The sequence below is a fragment of the Dysidea avara genome, chromosome 5 (assembly GCF_963678975.1).
Source record: "Dysidea avara chromosome 5, odDysAvar1.4, whole genome shotgun sequence".
NCBI classification, from domain to species: domain Eukaryota; kingdom Metazoa; phylum Porifera; class Demospongiae; order Dictyoceratida; family Dysideidae; genus Dysidea; species Dysidea avara.
The window spans coordinates 18586421-18607810 of NC_089276.1; the positions used below are offsets into that span (position 1 = coordinate 18586421).

At 37.9% G+C, this 21390-nt stretch overlaps 1 protein-coding gene across 1 annotated transcript; it reads right to left on the minus strand.

Moving 5' to 3' along the window:
* Window positions 1-267: 267 nt before the first annotated feature.
* LOC136255066 (uncharacterized) lies at window positions 268-21299 on the minus strand. The gene is made up of 29 exons (XM_066047786.1): window positions 21163-21299; window positions 20517-20660; window positions 20233-20370; window positions 19537-19610; window positions 19423-19482; window positions 18758-18955; window positions 18558-18662; window positions 17375-17509; window positions 17188-17326; window positions 16893-17014; window positions 15485-15670; window positions 15253-15402; window positions 14667-14745; window positions 14584-14617; window positions 14459-14530; window positions 8745-8917; window positions 8498-8635; window positions 7019-7092; window positions 6904-6963; window positions 4338-4535; window positions 4138-4242; window positions 3064-3198; window positions 2876-3014; window positions 2585-2706; window positions 1410-1595; window positions 1168-1317; window positions 572-650; window positions 489-522; window positions 268-435 (listed from the first exon to the last, which is right to left on the minus strand). Exons 1-29 carry the CDS (start codon window positions 21242-21244, stop codon window positions 360-362), a joined length of 3387 nt encoding a protein of 1128 aa, XP_065903858.1. The 5' UTR covers window positions 21245-21299; the 3' UTR covers window positions 268-359.
* Window positions 21300-21390: the final 91 nt, after the last annotated feature.

Genomic DNA, 21390 nt, shown 5'->3' on the forward strand with positions numbered 1-21390 from the left:
GTATTTAGCTTCAATACTGTCCACCAAAACGTGCATCCATCCTTGCTTTACAGTATAAAACTACAGTGCTCCCTCAAGTATCCAACAGTAGAAATGACGGCTCTATTAGAGTATTTTTTTGTCTAAGACGTATGTTTTATTAGAGTATTTGAACAGGGTTCTGTATAAACGAACGTCTTTGATTATTTAAACTTTTTGATTATCTGAACATGCCTTGGTCCGGATAATTGAGGGAGCACTGTAAGTTAAGTATGTACATTATACATGATGTGTTACCAGTACAATTCTTGTTATCTCCTCGCGAAATATTATTACATGAACATAAGCTACTAGTCACTAGCAACTATCAAGTTGAATTGTTACCACGTGATGGGCTTAGGCACAGCCCAGTCACAGTTAGCCTCTATTCCAAGATTGTTAACACCACGAATTATCCTAGGAAATTTAAAAATGATAAACACTTCACATGTACAAGTGTGATGTCTTACCTAAACCATCCTCCTTCTCCCCAATAAGTGCCCCCTGTCAGGAAAAGTTTATACAACTAAATTTTAATGATATGGTTACTTACAAGAGTTTCGTCCAATCCAATACTTCGTACCATCACTAGTTACACCATAACCAACCACTGATATCTCATGATCTAATGCCTGTAAGAATACATGGAGCATGTACCACAGCAAGTATAGAGTAGTTTCTAATAGCACTATTAGAGTATGGTTAGCCAAACACATAAAACGATTGCTACATTAGAGTAGTGTACATTCTGTTGGAGTAGTCCTCCTGAATATAGATCATTTACTGTACAGAAGAAGTTTTGGTGAATCATTAGAACTCAGCCCAAGTTTAAACCTGTTCATTATCTCAAAGTACCTGAGATTATCATTTTTATAACTGAAGGTTGAGCTTGAATGTGCCAAAGTTTGGTACGCCAATAGCAATTTAACTAGCTATTTGTTAAAGTGTACCCTCTATATGGTATCAGCAAATCTGTCTGTCCTAACACCATTGTCGAACCTAACCACAATGCCTAGCATACACAAAACCACTTAGAACACCAGGAAATTTATAAATCAAAACAGGCAGATTCTAAGTAGCAACACTTACAGCCTGTACACCACATGAAGCTATGAGGGGCAGCAACTTGGAATATGTACATACACGTACCTTAGCTCCTGTCTTGTCTTGGAATATTCCTGAAGTGTAGGCCTCAAACTCTTTAGTGACAGCAACAGTGCAGGCAATTGGCCCTCTGGTGACCAACTCTGCCATCATTGCCACTTCACCCGAAATATGGCCATGTTCAGTGATGTGAAACTGAATTAGAAAGAAGACAATACTTAACTACACTAGCTACATACAAGATCTACTACATTTTAGCTCACAAGTGTATACACAACTATTATTACCGTGTTGAATTTCTTCACAGCAAAGCAGCCGTCAAAAGGTGCACAGTTACGACAGATATCTTTTGCAGTGCACGCTTCATTCTTTGCAGTGTATATGGAGCAGGTATCATCAGTGATTCCATTGGCTAGGATCCATGAGTATGCTGCAGTGGGGTCACCTCCCTGACACCCATGAGTATTGTTAGCCTACAATGTAATACAGTGTATGGTATGTAGTCTTCAGGATACGTATATTTGTACAAGATTTACAGATACACTATATTCAAACACTTGGAACCAACTGATACTGTTTTCATAAAATACTCTAATACAACAACCACTTTGCTGCTAGTCTTAGCACTTCAAGTCACATAGGCTGCTACATTAGCTGTTATGTATGGTTATAAACAAAGTGTGTTTCAAAATATTCTACCTTTAATCTGGATGCATAATTTAAATTACTGTACTGTATGTCACTTTGCTCAAGATTAAAATGATACGCTCACACTATAAGAAACTTATGGGGACTAAACTCACTATGAAATGACTTATCACTAAGTATGCATACAGACCACTTACATGCCTTTAAAATGGTGTACAGTGGGACCGCAGTTATCTGAACTTCGATATCTGAACAGTAGCGGTGACTGTTCTATTATAGTATTTTGTCAACAGGTGTATGTTGTATATATCACAGTAGTTGAACAAAGCTCTGTATATAAAATGGGCTTCATTTATCGAAACTAAATTCACTTATCTGAGCACTTTTGTGATTAAACTGGCACACAGGTGCTCACATAATGGAGGTCCCACTATACAATTAATTATGTATGGAATAAGTTAGGTCATATAATTTAGACCACAAACAAAATGTCTGCTTACACAAGGTGTATGTTCGTATATAAAGTAGTGAATAACTGGTAGCTGCTTTTACTGCTTAATAACAAATAAGCCACTGCTATTACAATGATAATTCAGCCCAAATACTCCTTTACAGTGCTATATTAAAGCAAAGCAAGCAAGTCACATGCGTACGTGCTACATGCTACACACTACACACACGTACATGCACACACACGTATATGCACACACACGTACATGCACACACACACACACACACACACACACACACACACACACACACACACACACACACACACACACACACACACACACAAACACACACACACACTCACTGTAACACAGTCAACCAACACTTGTGGAGACAAATTGATGTCTGGAAACTTTCCTTTACGCATCAATTTGAACCTATCAGCAAGGGCTGAAGTAGTACCATGTGCCCAGCAAGAACCACAATCTGAAACACATAACAGAAAATAAACATGGTAGCACCAGTAGTGTCTCCAAACATGCACTGTCAGCTACTTTGGAATTTAATACTACAGGAAAGGCAGGATTAGAGTGACTAATATCGTGGGAACACAGCTACTTTTGTAAAATTATTATTGATGCAGTCTCTGCCTTACATTGTGGTATGTGCTGATTTCGGTTCACAGTAGTATAATCCTTTCCATCAATGTTACGTGGATCAAAACTAGTTGGCAGGTCCTCCGGTGAAATGTAAGTATGTGGGAGTGGAGATGTCACATGGGTTGGAATGGGAACCTGAAACGTGATAAATACAAAATCACATACACACATACAGCACACTCACCACACTCTTCTTCACACCAGGGTTGCTGTAGTCAAAGTATGTTCCCTTGGTAACCTCTTTGTTGACCTCATAATCACTATCTGAGGGATATATTGGTACTCCCCAGCTACACTCCCTTTCTATGCCAAGATTGTGCTAAATAGTAGATAAAAAGCATGTACACTTGAAAACCAGCTAGACTAATCCTGAGTAGCTAATTTATAAGTATGTGAAACTGAAACTAACTCCACAATTAGTATTGTGCCACTTGTTTGCTAATGATTTAATGATTTGAAGGGAGACTACATCAGTTCTAAGAACTGCTTTTCAGCAGTGCCCTAAAATATCAGATATCAGTTTATTGACTAGATTTTAGAAAAAAATTGGTAATTAGTAAGAATAGTATAGTAGACCCTCTCATTTAACCATACTCTTGTTTTTATCTGAAATCGGATATGACTGTTCTATTAGAATATTTTGAGTATACAGGTGTATGTTCTATTAGAGTATTTCAGCAGAGCTCTCTGTATATAAATCCAAACAATTTACTTATCTGAACACTTTTACCATTACCTGAATTAGGGCAACCAAGGGTCCACTGTAATTCTGTAAATGAATTGGATTTTACTAAATCACAATTAACCTTCTAGATTCTTTGCAAATTACAGTGTACATTGGCTGATCAAGAACCTTTACTTTTTTTTGTAATAAATTCACCAAATTTCCTCATATGTGGTACAGTGAACCTCCAGATCTAGGGCCACCTCACTATAGTGACCACCACTAGTTGGTGTTGAACATAGCTAAGGTACATGACCTCATTAATAACACCACCTCATTATTGAGGACATTTTGATCCAATAGGTAGCCCTAGGTACAGCATTAACCAAGTAATGTAAAATACAGCCACTACACTAACATATTGCTTCAGGGCTTTGCCTGCACTGGTCGGCTTAGCCAAAATAGCCATCACTATACTTTGCATAATTGGTACAGTCTAAATCATCAATACCTGATTATTGTGCTTTAAAACACTTTCTGTCAAATTTGGCCACCATTCTGAGCAGATCTTGTTGCTTTATAAACTCTATTTACCTTGTGCATCATGATGCGGGCAAATCCATTCTCACCCCAGTAGGTACCCCATGAGTTCCTCACATGCCAGTACTCCACTCCATTCTCAACACCCCAGCCAACTATCTGTACCAGACAACAACAAGTATCAAATGTTATATGCACACATGCACGCTCACACATTACACACGCTATTACATAACACCAGTACGAATACTTACTGACAACTCATGGTTAATAAAAGGAAACAGCTTCTCTTCAGAGAATATTCCACCAGTGTATTTCTCTAGTTTACTGGTAGCATCAATGCCACAACTTAAGGGACCACGGGCATGAATCTCTGCCTTCATTTTGTCAGCATCACGAACAGCTCCATATTCCTTGACTCCATAAGACAAGTGCTTCTTTACTTCTGTGCACTGGACAAGAAGAAACATGTGTCACATAAAATAAACTAGATAAGAAAAGGTTGGAATTTCAAGTTTAATTAGAGATAAAAGGTAATAAAACAAGGGGAAGTTGAAGATACGATATACCAGTGGACATTACTGAGAAAAGGAAGTGGCCATTATGCTTCATCTTGAGCTTGTTAGACCATAGTAGAGCAGCATAGCTGTGCACTTTGTACAGAAAGTATGAAACTTTGCACATACTATCTACCTACCATGAAGTGTATTTTGAGATGTGGAGCCATCGTAGATTTCACCTTTGGTGTCCTCTACAGTTCATGTTATGCTCAAAAAATAGTGACCTTTGTCTGTATATCACTCATACAACACTCAATTTGCTCAAACTAGGTGCCAAATTGAAGATCTTTATCGAAGAAAAAAGTTGATACTTATTGCAAGTTCATAGCTTATTTTATTACAAAATTATGGTATTTTTCCAGCAGCAAATTCACATAAATTCAACCGCCCACACAATTACACCCTTCATCTACTTTCTTTGTTTGCTATTCAATTTTATATATTTTTAGCTAACCATGAGTACTGCAGGTAACCTATACGACCAAAAAGTGGAGAGATATTCAGGGGTGGGGCATAGGGGTATGTACTCTCCCTCTTGAGGTACAGTAGTTGAACAAAGCTCATATACGTATGCTTGTTCTACCAACAGTTTTAACTACAATGGGAGTTCCATAATACTAGCAGGACTTCATTTAAAGGGGGGGAGGGTGCTCACCCCCTTTGACAAACTCCTTAAATTTTTAATCAAAATCTCAGTGAATACATCAACAACACCTGTAATATTGAATTAAATACATGAAATGTGTATTTGCCAGGTACAATAGCCGAGAACTGTACCTGAGAATACAAGCATAAGATTACTTCACATCATTCTCAGATACTTGAGAGGCCATTCTCAGATACCTGAGAATGTACCTGAGAGAGTCTAAAATATCCTGAGTGCATGGCATGTACTTTTAGATGCCATGTGTGTAAACTATGAACAAAAAGATCTTTATACCATCATCCCCTCCTTACTCTCATAAAACCTCATTGTATGTGATTCCCCTTAAGTCATTTCCCAGATGAAGGTCTGGTTGATAGTATTGTTTCTAAAACCTGTATGCTATTTTTTGATTGCTGTAAAATTCTTTTTTGAAGTTGTTAGCCTTATAGGTATATTTGCATGGAACACATTTTGCTATATAGAACCAACAGAATTGTGAAACACAAATTGTCTAGTTGGTTATGCCTTCAGACTCCTCCACACCTTGGATGTGTCTCTAAAGGCAAATATTTAAGGGGATACAAGATGTAGGTAGCTTAGAATCATAATCTCCCTGTCGTCAGTTAACAAAATTAACTATCAATACAGTATGTTCAAGAGTTCATAATTTTATATTACAAACTCTTGGTATGATAGATACATATAAGGTTTTTCAGCAAATGTGACTGGTAGTAGCATGTATAGCCTTTAAGCTAGAGTTGTATGCATCAAATATATATAGAAGCAGATTATAGCCCATAAACAACCCCCAATCTGATATCAAAACAACTACACACGGCCTTTGTTGATTACCTCACAAGAGGAGTGTACATGACCCCTATGCCCCACCCCAGGATATCTACACTTTTTGGCTGTATATGTTACCTGCAGTGCTCATGGTTACCTACAAAATGTGAATGGCAAGCAAAGAATGTGGGTGAAGGGTGTAATTGCGTGGGTTGTTGAATTTTCTGCTGGTAAAAATATCATAACTTTGAAATGGAATAAGCTATGAACTTGCAACAAGTATCCATTTGTTTCTTGGATAAAGATCTTCAATTTGGCACCTAGTTTGAACAAACTGAGTGTTGTATGGGTGATATATAAACAAAGGTCACTATTTTTTAGCATAAAATGAACTGTAGAGGACACCAAAGGTGATTGGCTCCATATCTCCAAATATACTTCATGGTAGGTAGGTACTATGTGCAAAGTTTCATACTTTCTGCACAAAGTGTACAATATTTTGCTATGCCACTCTACTACCAGAGTTACATTGTTACACAGAGCTACATTATACCGCATTGTGAGGCTGGTTTCTGGTCAACAGCTTTAGAGATACAGTAGTACAAACATCTATGATCCCTAATATACAGTACTACTGTAACTGTACTGGTAAGGTACGGTAGAACTTCTATTTTTATTCCGATTTCTGGGACTAAAATTCTTGCAGAAATGTTACTTCCTTTTTGGAAGTAACATAATTCTGCATGGAGAATTCCATACGTATCTATTACATTATTTATTGCCTACAATTCATACTGTCCTACAGAGACTTCAGTGTAACAGACTTACCCCACTTCCGGGTGCACAGGTCTCACACACACCGTGTGGTTTGCACTCACCATTAGTAGCCTGTGGGATGTATACATGTACAGACTTACACTTTTAGCATTTGCAGTTTTGTTACCTCATAATTCTGGCAGGTTTCATCAGGGATACCATGCTTCTTGATGTACTCATATGCACGACCAGGATTACCACCTGTAAAATTAAGTGTATACAAATTGATGAAGTAAATATAACTAGCTACTTCTCAGTGAGCGAAGTTGATCAACGATGTTATAATTGCACACAGATTTCATTCTACAAGTGTCTTATCAAAGATCCCTACAACGTCTCATTTCATCTAGCTATAAGCTTTTAACCATAATTTACTGTGGTCAGACTGATACAATTTTAAGCACTGGTGATTTAATGGAATCATCTACTTAGTTACTAATAAATGTCTAGACTGGCCAATTTGTTCAACATGCTGTGTGGTTATCAACATCTTCTAGGGATCTCTGCAATGAGGTGACATAGAGTTTATAATTCTGTACTCCTTGGGATTCTGTGTGTAGAGTAGGTTGAGCAATCACAATCATATGACAGGTAACCAAGGTAACAATTTGTACATGTTAGAGCAAACATTACATCAGAACTAAATGCTTCATCAGTTGACTTTTCTTACTGTATAGGCACAACAGTGTTATGTGCTGAATGTGCTTTTCATTTATAGTAAGACAACTACACGTTGCTGACTATACTAAGTATATAAAAAAAAACTTGAGCCATCTTGCAAACTTGACAGGATGTGATCTCATGCTGTTGATGATCTATACTATTAATACAATTACAAATTACTAATAGAATTACTAATAGAATTACTGATAGAATTCCCCCACAACAAGTCATTTTTTACAGTAGTACCTCTATAGAGAACACTCTGAAATGAAATCATTAGAATACAGGAGAAACGTATAGGTCCCGACATGTCTAGCTCCATAGAAATTTATCAGAGAAAAAAAATTCAGCACAGATGGGTTTTGGTTCTCCCTACATACACTAGAGTTGTAGATAATCAGATCAGTAATCAGTAGAAGCCAATAATTAACTGTTTTTACCATAATCGGGAAATCGGTTGTATTGGGTTGTGGCCAGCAGATTATTACAGACGTTTGCACAATCTTTGCAACACAAGACCACCAAAAACCAAAAACATGATGCAACCTCTTTGAAAATGTGGCGAATTACCGTAACAATCTCACATTTTCCAGTGACTTCCTGTGTTCCATAGATTCTGCAATCATCTATAGTCTATTCAGCTTCAGCAGCTGCAGTACCACTGGACGGCTGGTGTCAAAGACTCTGGTATTTACTTAGGTGATTTTTATACATGTTTTGTGGCAACCACAAGTGATGGTTCAGGCCCACTTGTCTGACTAGCAATTTTGAGTGTACGATCTCACAGCATTGGCTTTACTAGCTCTACTTTTAGTGGAGTATGCAGAAGTATAACTTGTAGAGACCTACAATCGGGTATTAGTTAACTATTGATAAAACAGGCGGATATGGGTTTTCCCTAAAAAATGGGAATCGGTACAACACTAACATATACACAGCTTACCATCACAAGTTCCTCCACCATGGCAGTTGATCAGGACTTGAGGAGCAAGATTGACTTGAGGGTAGCCATTCTTTCTCATGATGGAGATCCTGTCACCAAGAGCTGATGTGACACCAAATGCCCAACAACCTCCGCAATCTGTGTGATAAACAGTAAACGTTAGACAACCACTACCAAAATTGTAAATAGTTAATTGTAGTTCCAAAAATGACACTAACAAACACACACTAGCACAGCTATCACTCACACTTTGGCACGTGCTGGTTCCTTGTTGCAGTGAGATAGTTCACACCATTCACATCGGCCCAAGTGAAGTTAGCTGGGAGGTCTTCAGGCTTCAAGTACTCGTGAGGTAGAGGTGACAAGATTAAGGGACCATCCTCAAAGGTAGCTAGTAAAAGTGAAATATGTTTTGTACTGCTACAAAAAATAAAACTTGCATGCGTCTCCACCCAGATACCCACACATTCAGAAAATCTCAAATCTCAAAGATTATGGAGTCTATACCATCAATGCTTAATGGTATGCATGCTTGAAAAAAAGAACTTCTATGCAGTCGATGTACATGCAGCAACACACGATGAATGTTTAATAAGGGCTTAGACTGAAACCATAGTAACTCTTTATGAGCAGCGAAAACGTACAGAAGTGGAATATTTTCTCGGTTGAGCATGCCGGCAATGCTACAATAAAGCATTGCATGCTCAACCATAACTTAAGGCTATTTTGGTGCATTTGCAAGCATTTCCAAATGTAATATATGGAGGTCTAAATATATTAACCTGTTAGCTCGTAAAAAGCGAAAATTTTCTCCCTAGATCGCCCTCGGCTACAGTACGCTTATAACGACGTACAACTTACTTTCGGGAGTTCTACACGGCTGATAAGCACTCACTGCTGTAAACAGAGCCACGATCACCAAAGAGGTCACGAATACCGCCATAACTGTTCTGTTTCAAGACGAGGTTCAAGAGGACCAACACTGAATCATGTGATCACAATGTCAATGTGATAGCGTGCATTCTATCTTGTCTAGCGCGTGAAATTTCAGGAAAATACCCGGTATCCGGTACCGTATAGTCTAAATATTTCGAGGGGTAAATATTTCGAGGGGCAAATATTTCGAGGTTGAGCAATGTTGCTAAAAATAAAATTTTAGCGGATTTGCAAACATTCCCAAAATGTATTAGACTATATGGAGGTCTAAATATTTCGCTAGACTATATGGAAGTTTAGACTATATGGAAGTCTTAAAAAAAAAAAAGACTATATGGAGGTCTAAATATTTCAAGGCTAAAATTTTCGCTGATAACCCCCAAAACCGCGAAATCAGCGAAAATTTCCCCCTCGAAATATTTAGGCTATACGGTAATTTGTAATTGTGATTAATTGTAAATGTAAATTTTGGATAAAGGCATAGCCTGTACATCCAAATTGTACAAACAAAAAAAAATCATACATTATATTACTATAGTGTCTGTCCAGCAGATTCTTAAATTGATTAGGGAAGTTGGACTGATTGGGGTAAAGAATTCCAATCATTAATCACTCTAATTGAAAAGAAGGATGATCTTGATAAGCAATTTGTATGTGGCTTAAATAATTTCATGTTGTGTCCTCTTGTTGTGATTGTGGAGAACGACAATAAGTTCTCTGTATTTATGTTATAGAAACTGTTGATAATTTGATACAAAAGTAGTAGATCTCCTCTAAGCCTTCGGTACTGCAAAGATGGTAAATTGAGATAGTGCAACCGATCATATTAAGACAGATCACGACAGGTGGTAATCATTCTCTAGTGGCTCTTCGCTGTATAGCTTCTATCTTATGTCTATATCCATGTTGTAATATGGTCCCCAAATTGCATTATCTCAAGCAGTGGGTGCACTAGGGATTTGTATAGTTTAAGCATAACATTCGAGTCCTTACATTCAAATACTTTAGAAATGAGACCTAAAATACGGTTTGCTTTATTTGTAGTAAAATCTGTGTGAATGTGGAACTTAAGTTTAGAGTCCATAATTCTCAGATCACGTATGTCCTCCAAAAGTTCAAGCACAACATCATGTAGGGTATACTTGTGGTTGCAGTTAGCAGCAGGATTACCAATATGTAAGATTTTATACACTTAGTAACATTAAAGAACAAAAGCCATGTTTTAGACCATTGTTCAAGAACATCTATATCATGCTATAACTGCAAACAGTCCTCAGGAGAGCGAATAATCCAATAAAGCTTAATGTCATCGGCAAACATTAAAAGGGAACTCTGACTGGAAACTAGAGATGGCAATTTATTCACATACAGGGCAAACAATTTACCAGTATTTATTTATTTATTTATTTATTTATTTGTAATGCACAGAACTCAAACATGAGTGTATGTGTGCATATATAATTAGACAAATTGTTTGTAAACTAGAAGAAATAGAGTCTAACTACATAATTGATTTTTCAAGGTGTTAATCTGTCATTGATTCTTGCACAGTAATACTAATACTAATAATAATTTGTTTTCACACTTTTTCTGACTTCTCCAGACTTCTCTCAAACTTCTTACAAGATTTTTCTTCTAGTCTCATCACCCAGACCCTTCTTCAAGCGTGCATCGAAAATCGATAAGCACGCTTCATGCAGTGTTCAAAGGCTATAGTCTCGCATAGCCAGACCGCTTTTTTTTCCTTTTGTGTATGGGTGGGGAAAAAGAGCTGCTACACCAAAGAACACAACTCTTATTACAAGCTATAGACCAGTCCAGTAGTAGAATTTTGGTTTATATGGTCGTTGATAAGCATCAAATAGTGGCTTGAATTTGCCGACTAACTGGAATCTTGATAGGGTTCTTGTAAACAGCAAGATGATATTGAATGGTAGCAGTATTAAGAAGAGGATGAGACACACTATGAACAGCAGAGTAAATCTATTTACTCCAAACAGAGGTACATTAGTATCTACTGACCACACTAATTTAGTGTGCTTAGCTACTAAGTAGGTGAGTGATTGGTGAGTGATCTACAGCTTGTAATAAGAGCTGTGTTCCCACCCATACACAAAAGGAAAAAAAAGCGGTCTGGCTATGCGAAACTATTCAAGGGCGGGGGAGTAATGGATTGATCAAGTAGGAACGTTTGAAGAGTGGGTAGAATATCTATGATTGAAGTATGGAGGCGAAGAACAGCAATCAGCTGCTGAATGAGTGTCAGATTGCATGCCTGGCTGACGGTTGAGAAAGATTTGAATGCAAAGCTGCAGACCCCTGAGTCGCTCTTCATTTACCAGAAACATCAATTAGATGTTAATTCTGGTAGAACTCCTGTGCAAAGAGTGAATGTATTGCTCTTGTTAATTTTTCTGGGCCGCGGTGGAGCTCATTGTGCTGTCCTACTTGCGATACAACTGAATAGCTGTGTCCAGTGTCCTGCTCTTCTACTCCACAATCACTCACCTACCTATACCTAGTAAGCACACTAAATTAGTGTGGTCAGTATATAGATATTGCTAGTGTATCTTTGTTTGGAGTTAGATTTACTCTGCTGTACATAGTGCATCTCATCCTCTTCTTAAAACTGTTACCATTCAATATCATCTTGCTGTTTACAAGAACCCTATCAAGATTCTAGTTAGTTAGCAAATTCAAGCCACTACTGGATGCTTATCAAGGACCATATAAACTAAAATTCTATTACTACAGCTTGTAGTAAGAGCTGTGTTCTTTGCAATCTTTGGTGTAGCAGCTCTATGCAAGAACATCAACCTCATATTTGGTAGTGTTCTCCTCAGTGTGATGATAGGACTAGACGGAATATTGAAACCATTTAAGAACAGCAATAAAAAATTATCATGAACTTGTGTTCTTTATAAATCTTCAAGTGTTGTATAGTATTATTATTAACACTTGAGTGACCAGCACTGAAGGTCTGACAGCAACATGTACTGCAGCATTAGGATTACCTAACCTAATTTCAAGGACTTAGACTTATATAATGACTTATAGTTGATAAGGTGTAACAGAAATATCTTCTCACTGTCCAGCATAGGAGCCACTGCAGTCAATGTAATGATTGCTATGGCTGCACTTCAATTTACCATCATTTCACAAATAACATGATTTCTTACATGTATGGTGGAGTGATTGGGAAGAAACTCCCAAGACTACACTAGTACCATAACAAAGTCAATACAAAAGATGCTGAAAGTTCACAACTGAACAAATTATTCTTCAAAATATTCACAAGATTTATAGCTACTTATCAGGAATATCAAGAGCCACTTCTTGGTGAAGATTAGCCATCATTCACAAGCATAACACACACAATTAACATGCAGGGTAATTACTGATTATAATGTTTTTGTTGCTGTCAATTTAAGGTAATGTTATATATAGCTACACAGCTATATGAGACTCTTTCATTACAATGTACAGTATATATTAAGACAGCTTTATTTGTACCGCATAACCAATTACTGCTTTGTATTTGATGTAAGTTTACATTCAATAGTAGTCATGACGTGTATGCATACATACATATGAGATGAGCTCATGAGGCAATATCAGTTGTTTGAAAAGCTTGCAATTATGAGCATATAGTTGCTACTTATTGTCAGAATCTGTGGGGTCTGAACAATTATATTGTTAATCTTGCCCAGCAATGTAAAGAACCACGTTAAATTGTGGGAAATCTTGAAGTTCATCAATTTAACTATTAAATTATGCAGCTTGATACCTTGTGAAGATGACCAGACTAGGCAGAAAGGTATCAGCTTGTATGCAGAAAAATTTAAATTTAGAAATACATGAAAATGATGATTGTGGTTGCCCATTTATTATATATATTATGTTTACTACTCTGTAAGAAATATGCCAGGCATCATTCCATTCAGGGGTGGATCCAGAAGCTGGAAAGGGGAGGGGCACAAACAGTGTAAGTTGTAGGTGGCCAGATTCTCTAGTTCAGTGCTGCATTTTTGAAGTAGCAAATAATCACCTCTTAGTAGTGTCTCACTGTTGATTTTTGCCATTTTGCATGGCCTTTTCAGATGGTTATGAAGGTTTAAAGGGCTCTGAATGTATTACACCATATGCACCATGCAAGAGTACTCAATTAACATGCTCTATCTAGATAGCATGCCCCCCCGTTGCAAGGGATTGAGCTAATTGTGTGGCCAACAATGGGGGGCAGATCCAGGGAGATGCACCAGAGGAGTAAGCATATGGAGCTGGGGGGGTGCAGTCGCCATTATATTTCAGCACTGAATGCACTATTATGTCAAATTGGTCTGTATTGATCAAGAGTTGTAGGGGTCATAAGTAGTTCAATTATGAGCCAATTGTCATATAGAATGGTGTGTGCATTTTATCTGCAAAATTCCTAGCTGGCTATTAGTGGCTAAATGTGCTGCTGCAGATGCCAGTATTCTTGTATACTCAGCAACTGTGGAGGATTCTTGAGGTGACTGCTGTTTTAAGATTTTTTTTTTTTTTGGGGGGGGGGGGGGGGTGGGGGGTGGGGCATATGTCCCCTTGAATCCACCACTGAGAATGTGGCTTAATGCAATTGACATAATGGTTTTCCCATTTTACTCTAATTGATTGCCTTTTAGCCAGTGCAGATCATCATTCCTGATACTGGTTACTTTGCATGATACCTTCACCTTGCAAACTTTCTACTTCTGAAACACTTTAATTTTATAGCTGTTGAGTGCTGAGGTTAGAGGTACTTTCCCTACTTCTATTGATTGGTAGACTACAGTATATCTGCCTCACTAAATCCAGCTGCTGGTGTATTCACCTTCAATGCTGTCCACCAAAATGTGCATCCATTCTTGCTTTACAGTACATAACTAGCCTACCAACTGTATGTTAAGTATGTACGTTACATCACATGTTCTGGGTATAATTCTTGTTACTTGGCAAAATATTATTAGCTACTAGTCACTAGCAACTATCAATTTGAATTGTTACCACGTGATGGGCTTAGGTACAGCCCAGTCACAATTAGCCTCTATTCCAAGATTGTTAACACCACGAATTATCCTAGGAAAGTTTAAAATGATAAACACTTCACATGTACAAGTGTGATGTCTTACCTAAACCATCCTCCTTCTCCCCAATAAGTGCCCCCTGTCAGGAAAAGTTTATACAACCAAACTTTAATGATATGGTTACTTACAAGAGTTTCGTCCAATCCAATACTTCGTACCATCACTAGTTACACCATAACCAACAACCGATATCTCATGATCTAATGCCTGTAAGAATACATGGAGTATGTACCACAGCAAGTATAGAGTAGTTTCTAATAGCACTACTAGACTATGGTTAGCCAAACAAATAAAAACGATTGCTATGTACATTCTGTTGGAGTAGTTCTCAATATAGATCAATTACTGTATAGAAGAAGTTTTGGTGAATCATTAGAACTCAGCCTAAGTTTAAACCTGTTCATTAACTTGAAGTACCTGAGATTATCATTTTTATAACTGAAGGCTGAGCTTGAATGTGCCAAAGTTTGTTACGCCAAAAGCAATTCAACTAGCTATTTGTCAAAGTGTACCCTCTATATGGTATCCAACAAATCCGTCTGTCCCAACGCCTTTGTCAAACCTAACCACAATGCCTAGCATACACAAAACCACTTAGAACACCAGGAAATTTATAAAATCAAAACAAGCAGATTCTTAAGTAGCAACACTTACAGCCTGTACACCACATGAAGCTATGAGGGGCAGCAACTTGGAATATGTACATACACGTACCTTAGCTCCTGTCTTGTCTTGGAATATTCCTGAAGTGTAGGCCTCAAACTCTTTAGTGACAGCAACAGTGCAGGCAATTGGCCCTCTGGTGACCAACTCTGCCATCATTGCTACTTCACCCGCAACACGGCCATGTTCAGTGATGTGAAACTGAATTAGAAAGAAGACAATACTTAACTACACTAGCTGCATACAACATCTACTACTAAGTGAAGTGTAGACACAACTTTACCGTGTTGTATTCCTTCACAGCAAAGCAGCTACCACCAGGGGCACAGTTACGACAGATATCTTCTGCAGTGCACGCTTCATTCTTTGCAGTGTATATGGAGCAGGTGTCATCCGTGATTCCATTGGCTAGGATCCATGAGTATGCTGCAGTGGGGTCACCTCCCTGACACCCATGAGTATTGTTAGCCTACAGTGTATGGTATGTAGTCTTCAGGATATGTATATTTGTACAAGATTTACAGATACACTATATTCAAACACTTGGAACCAACTGATACTGTTTTCATAAAATACTCTAATACAACAACCACTTTGCTGCTAGTCTTAGCACTTCAAGTCACAGGCTGCTACATTAGCTGTTATGTATAGTTGTAAACAAAGTGTGTTTCAAAATATCCCACCTTTGATTTGGATGTGTAATTTACAGGTACTGTACTGTATGTCACTTTGCTCAAGATTCAAATGATACACTCACACATTAAGAAACTTATAGGGACTAAACTCACTATGATATGACTTATCACTAAGTATGCATGCATGAAAAGTTTGCATGCTTTTAAAAATGGAGTACAGTGGGACTTCAATTATCTCAACAGAACAGTAGTGGTGACTGTTTTATTAGAGTATTTTGTCAAAAGGTGTACTTTCTATTAGAGTAGTTGAACAAAGCTTTGTATACTGTATTTACTTGGTTAAACGCCATGGCTACTATTAGCCTAAGCTCCAAAATTGATGCGGCTACTATTCAAGGGCGGCTACTACTCGAGGGCAGCGCTTATTGTACTTGAGAACTTATTACATGTGGCTACTATTTAATCCAAAGCCCAATTCGAAATACTTTGCCATGTGTTTAGCCAATTGTCTTCTGCACCTACAGTGTGGTTTATGGTAACCTGTGCCATACAGTGTGAATGTATTCAAGGGCGTGCACGAGGATGTGTATTAAAATAATTTACGAAGGTGTAACGATGGGAGATGCTGTCACTTATGAATGTTTATAAAGCTATATGGAATCCTGTCATACGTGAAACTTGATTAATAGCTGTGGTGTTTATTCAAGGGCGGCGTCTATACTCACAACTGAAACATTCATTGTGGCCACTATTCAAATGCGGCGACTATATTGAGGTGCACCATTTAACCAAGTAAATACAGTATATGCAAATGAATGGGTTTCACTAATTCACTTATCTGTGCACTTTAGTGATTAAACTGGCACACAGGTGTTCGGATAATGGAGGTCTCACTGTACAATTAATTGGGCTCCACATGCATATAAGGAATTTAGACCACAAACAAACTGTCATTACAATGCTAATTCAGCCCAAAAACTCCTGTACAGTGCTATATTAAAGCAAAGCAAGCAAGTCACATGTGTACATGCTACACACACACACGCACACACTCACTGTAACACAGTCAACCAACACTTGTGGAGACAAATTGATGTCTGGAAACTTTCCTTTACGCATCAATTTGAACCTATCAGCAAGGGCTGAAGTAGTACCATGTGCCCAGCAAGAACCACAATCTGAAACACATAACAGAAAACAAACACTGTAACATCAGTAAACATGCACTGTCAGCTACTTTGGAATTTAATGCTACAGGAAACCAACAGATTATATGGCAGGATTAGAGTGACTAACATCGAGGGAACACAGCTACTACATTTGTATATTATTGACGCAGTCTCTGCCTTACATTGTGGTATGTGCTGATTTCGGTTCACAGTAGTATAATCCTTTCCATCAACATTACGTGGATCATAACTAGCTGGCAGGTCCTCCGGTGAAATGTAAGTGTGTGGGAGTGGAGATGTCACGTGGGTTGGAATGGGAACCTGAAATGTGATGAATATAAAATCACAAACTACATACAGCACACTTACTGCACTCTTCTTCACACCAGGGTTGTTGTAGTCAAAGTATGTTCCCTTGGTAACCTCTTTGTTGACCTCATAGTCACTATCTGAGGGATATATTGGTACTCCCCAGCTACACTCCCTCTCTATGCCAAGATTGTCCTAGATGCGTAGTAGATTAAAAAAAAAACATGTACACATGAAAACCAGCTAGACAAATCCTGAGTAGCTAATTGTGGTTCTTTGAGCTCACTATCTTAAATATGTGGAGTCCAGAATTAGTAACATGCCTAAAACATCAGAAATTGGTTTATTGACCAGATTTAGTATACTGTTAGCAATACAGTATACCCCCTGATTTAACTGTACTCTTGTTTATCTGAAATTGGAAATGACTGTTCTATTAGAGTATTTTGAGTAAATGTGTGTTCTATTAGAGTATTTCAACATAACTCTGTCTATATATGTATGGGCTTCAGTTATCCAAACAATTCGCTTAACTGAACACTTTTACCATTACCTAAATTAGGACAATTGAGGGTCCACTGTAAATGAATTGCATTTCACAATAAACCTTCTTTAAAAACTACAGTGTATATTATTACTGTTTGCATAATTTTTGCAAATTTCCTTATGTGCATTGCAGTGAACCTCACCTAACAACCAGGTCTAGGAGACCACCTCACTATATAGTGACCACTGGTGTTGAACAATAGCTAAGGACTACATGACCTCATTAATAACACCACGTCATATCGTATAGCCTAAATATTTCAAGGGGCAAATGTTTAGAGGTTGAGCATTGTTGCTAAATAAAATTCTCATGCATTTTTGGACACTCCCAAAATGTATTAGATTATATAGAGGTCTACATATTTCAAGGATAAAATTTTCACTGGTAATCCCCAAAACTGCAAAATCAGTGAAAATTTCCCCCTTAAAATGTTTAGGCTATACGGTAATTGAGAGCATTTTGATCCAATAGGTAGCCCCTGTTACAGCATTAAGCTTACATGGTTACCATGAAGCACTACACTGACTCACGTTTTGGATAAGCCTGCACTGGTTGGCTTAGCCAAAACGACCACTATTACAGTTTGCATAATTGGTACAGTATAAATCATCAATACAAGTTGTATTGTGCTTTAAACACTTTCTGTCAAATTTGGCCACCATTCTCATCTTGTTGCTTTAATTTATCATCATTTACCTTGTGCATCATGATGCGGGCAAATCCATTTTCACCCCAGTAGGTACCCCATGAGTTCCTCACATGCCAGTACTCCACTCCATTCTCAACACCCCAGCCAACTATCTGCACCAGACAACAACAAGTATCAAATGTTATATGCACACATGCACGCTCACACACTACACACACTATTACATAACACTAGTACGAATACTTACTGACAACTCATGGTTAATAAAAGGAAACAGCTTCTCCTCAGAGAATATTCCACCAGTGTATTTCTCTAGTTTACTGGTAGCATCAATGCCACAACTTAAGGGACCACGCGTATGAATCTCTGCCTTCATCTCGTCAGCACCACGAACAGCTCCATATTCCTTGACTCCATAAGACAAGTACTTCTTTACTTGTGTGCACTGGATAAGAAGAAACATGTATCACATAAAATTAACTAGATAAGAAAAGGCTGGAATTTTAAGTTCAATTAGGGATAAATCATAAAAGGTATAGGAAGTCGAAGATATGATATACTAGTGGATATTTCTTTATGCTTCATTTTGAGCTTGTTACACCAGAGTTACATTGTTACACAGAGCTACATTATACCTTGCCAAAGCATCATGAGGCTGTTTCTGGTCAACAGTTTTTGCAATACAGTAGTACAAACATCTATGATCCCTAATATACAGTACTACTGTACTGTATGATAAGGTAGAACCTCTGTTTTATTACCAATTCTGGGACAAAAATTCTTACAGAAATGTTACTTCCTTTTTTTAAATTAAAAAGCTTCTGCATGGAGATTACTGTACGTATCTATATTATAGAGTTATATTGCTACAATTCATACTGTCCTACAGAGACTTCAGTGTACCAGACTTACCCCACTGTTGGGTGCACAGGTCTCACACACACCAAGTGGTTTGCACTCACCATTAGTAGCCTGTGGGATGTATACATGTACAGGCATATACTCTTGGTGTGTGCAGTTTGTTACCTCATAATTTTGGCAGGTTTCATCAGGGATACCATGCTTCTTGATGTACTCATATGCACCACCAGGATTACCACCTGGAAAGTTAAGTGTACACAAATTCATGAAGAAACTAGTTACTTCAAAGTATGCGAAGTTGATCAACAATGTTATAATGGTATACAGATTTCGTTTATGTGTCTTATCAAATATCTGTATGTGATCAGACTGATACGCACTGGTGACATAGTGGAATCGTCCACTTAGTTAGTAACAAATGTCTATACTGGCCAATTTGAAATGAAAACAGGGGTTCTCTGCCAAGGCAATGAGGTGACACACATAACTCTGTACTTCTTGGGATTCTGTGTGTAGAGTAGGTTGAGCAATCATATGACAGGTAACCAAGGTAACAATTTGTACATGTTAGAGCAAACAATTACATCAGAACTAAACGCTTCATTAGTTGACCTTTCTTACTGTATAGGCACAACAGTGTTATGTGCTGAATGTGTTTTTCATTTATAGTAAGACAACTGCACGTTGTTGACCATGCTAAGTAAAAAAAAAAAACTTGGTAAAGAGGCCATAACAAGTCATTTATCATTAAATATGTATTGGTCCCTAGCTCCACCACCGCCAAAATTTTTTTTCTTATTTGCAGCATATGTAATATATGCATATATGGGTTTTGGGTCTCCCTACATATACACTGCTTACCATCACAAGTTCCTCCACCATGGCAGTTGATCAGGACTTGAGGAGCAAGATTGACTTGAGGGTAGCCGTTCTTTCTCATGATGGAGATCCTGTCACCAAGAGCTGATGTGACACCAAATGCCCAACAACCTCCGCAATCTGTGTGATAAACACATACACTACCACTGTCAAAATTGCAGCTTATTTTATAACCATAAGATAACTAAAACTGCAATTGTAACTCCTAAAATAACACCAACAAGCACACACAGACAGTACACAAAGTAAAATATGCTATTACTTACACTTAGGCACATGTTGGTTTCTCGTTGCAGTGAGATAGTTCACACCATTCACATCGGCCCAAGTGAAGTTAGCTGGGAGGTCTTCAGGCTTCAAGTACTCGTGAGGTAGAGGTGACAAGATTAAGGGACCATCCTCAAAGGTAGCTATTAAAAGAGTGAAATATGTTTTGTTAACCGATACCTTGCATGCGTATCCCTTACAGTCCCACCCAAAAGTCTACACATTCAGAAACTCTAAGATCTCACAGGGCTGAAGGCTATGCCAATACCATCAATACTTACATTTAATACCATGTTTGGATAAAATTTAAAAAAAAAAACTTTATTTAGTCATAGATACATTTTTGTAGTATCTATGATCATAGATATTAGATATGATTCAGTCTTTGTACAAACAGCAATATACGATGAATAGTAATAAGGGTTGAGGCTGAAACCATAGTAACTCTAGTATGAGCAGCAAACGGGTTTACTCGGTATAGCCCTACGGTTGAGCAATGCTGTAATAAATTTTGCAAACATTTCCAAATGTACTAATATGGAGGTCTGATATTAAACTGTTAGCCTCGCTGTTAGCTCGAAATCAGCGAAGTATTTCCCCCTCGAAAATATTTTGGCTATGCGTTAATAACAACGTACAACTTACTTTCGGGAGTTCTACACGGTTGATAAGCACTCACTACAGTAAACAGAGCCACGATCACCAAAGAGGTCACGAATACCGCCATAGCTGTTCAAGAGGACCACTACTGAATCATGTGATCACAACGTCATGTGATTACAACGTCATGTGATCACAACGTCATGTGATCACAACGTCATGTGATTGAGTAGACTAGTGTGCATTCTATCTTGTCTAGCGCGTAAAATTTCA

Excerpts from the sequence above, each read along its gene's own strand:
- LOC136255066 (XM_066047786.1), bottom strand. The coding sequence starts at position 21,244 with ATGGCGGTATTCGTGACCTCTTTGGTGATCGTGGCTCTGTTTACTGTA. Across the intron at positions 14,618-14,666 it reads TTGGATTGGACGAAACTCTT|GGGGCACTTATTGGGGAGAA; the intron begins GTAAGTAACCAT and ends TTTTCCTGACAG. Across the intron at positions 2,707-2,875 it reads AAATCAGCACATACCACAAT|ATTGTGGTTCTTGCTGGGCA; the intron begins GTAAGGCAGAGA and ends TATGTGTTTCAG.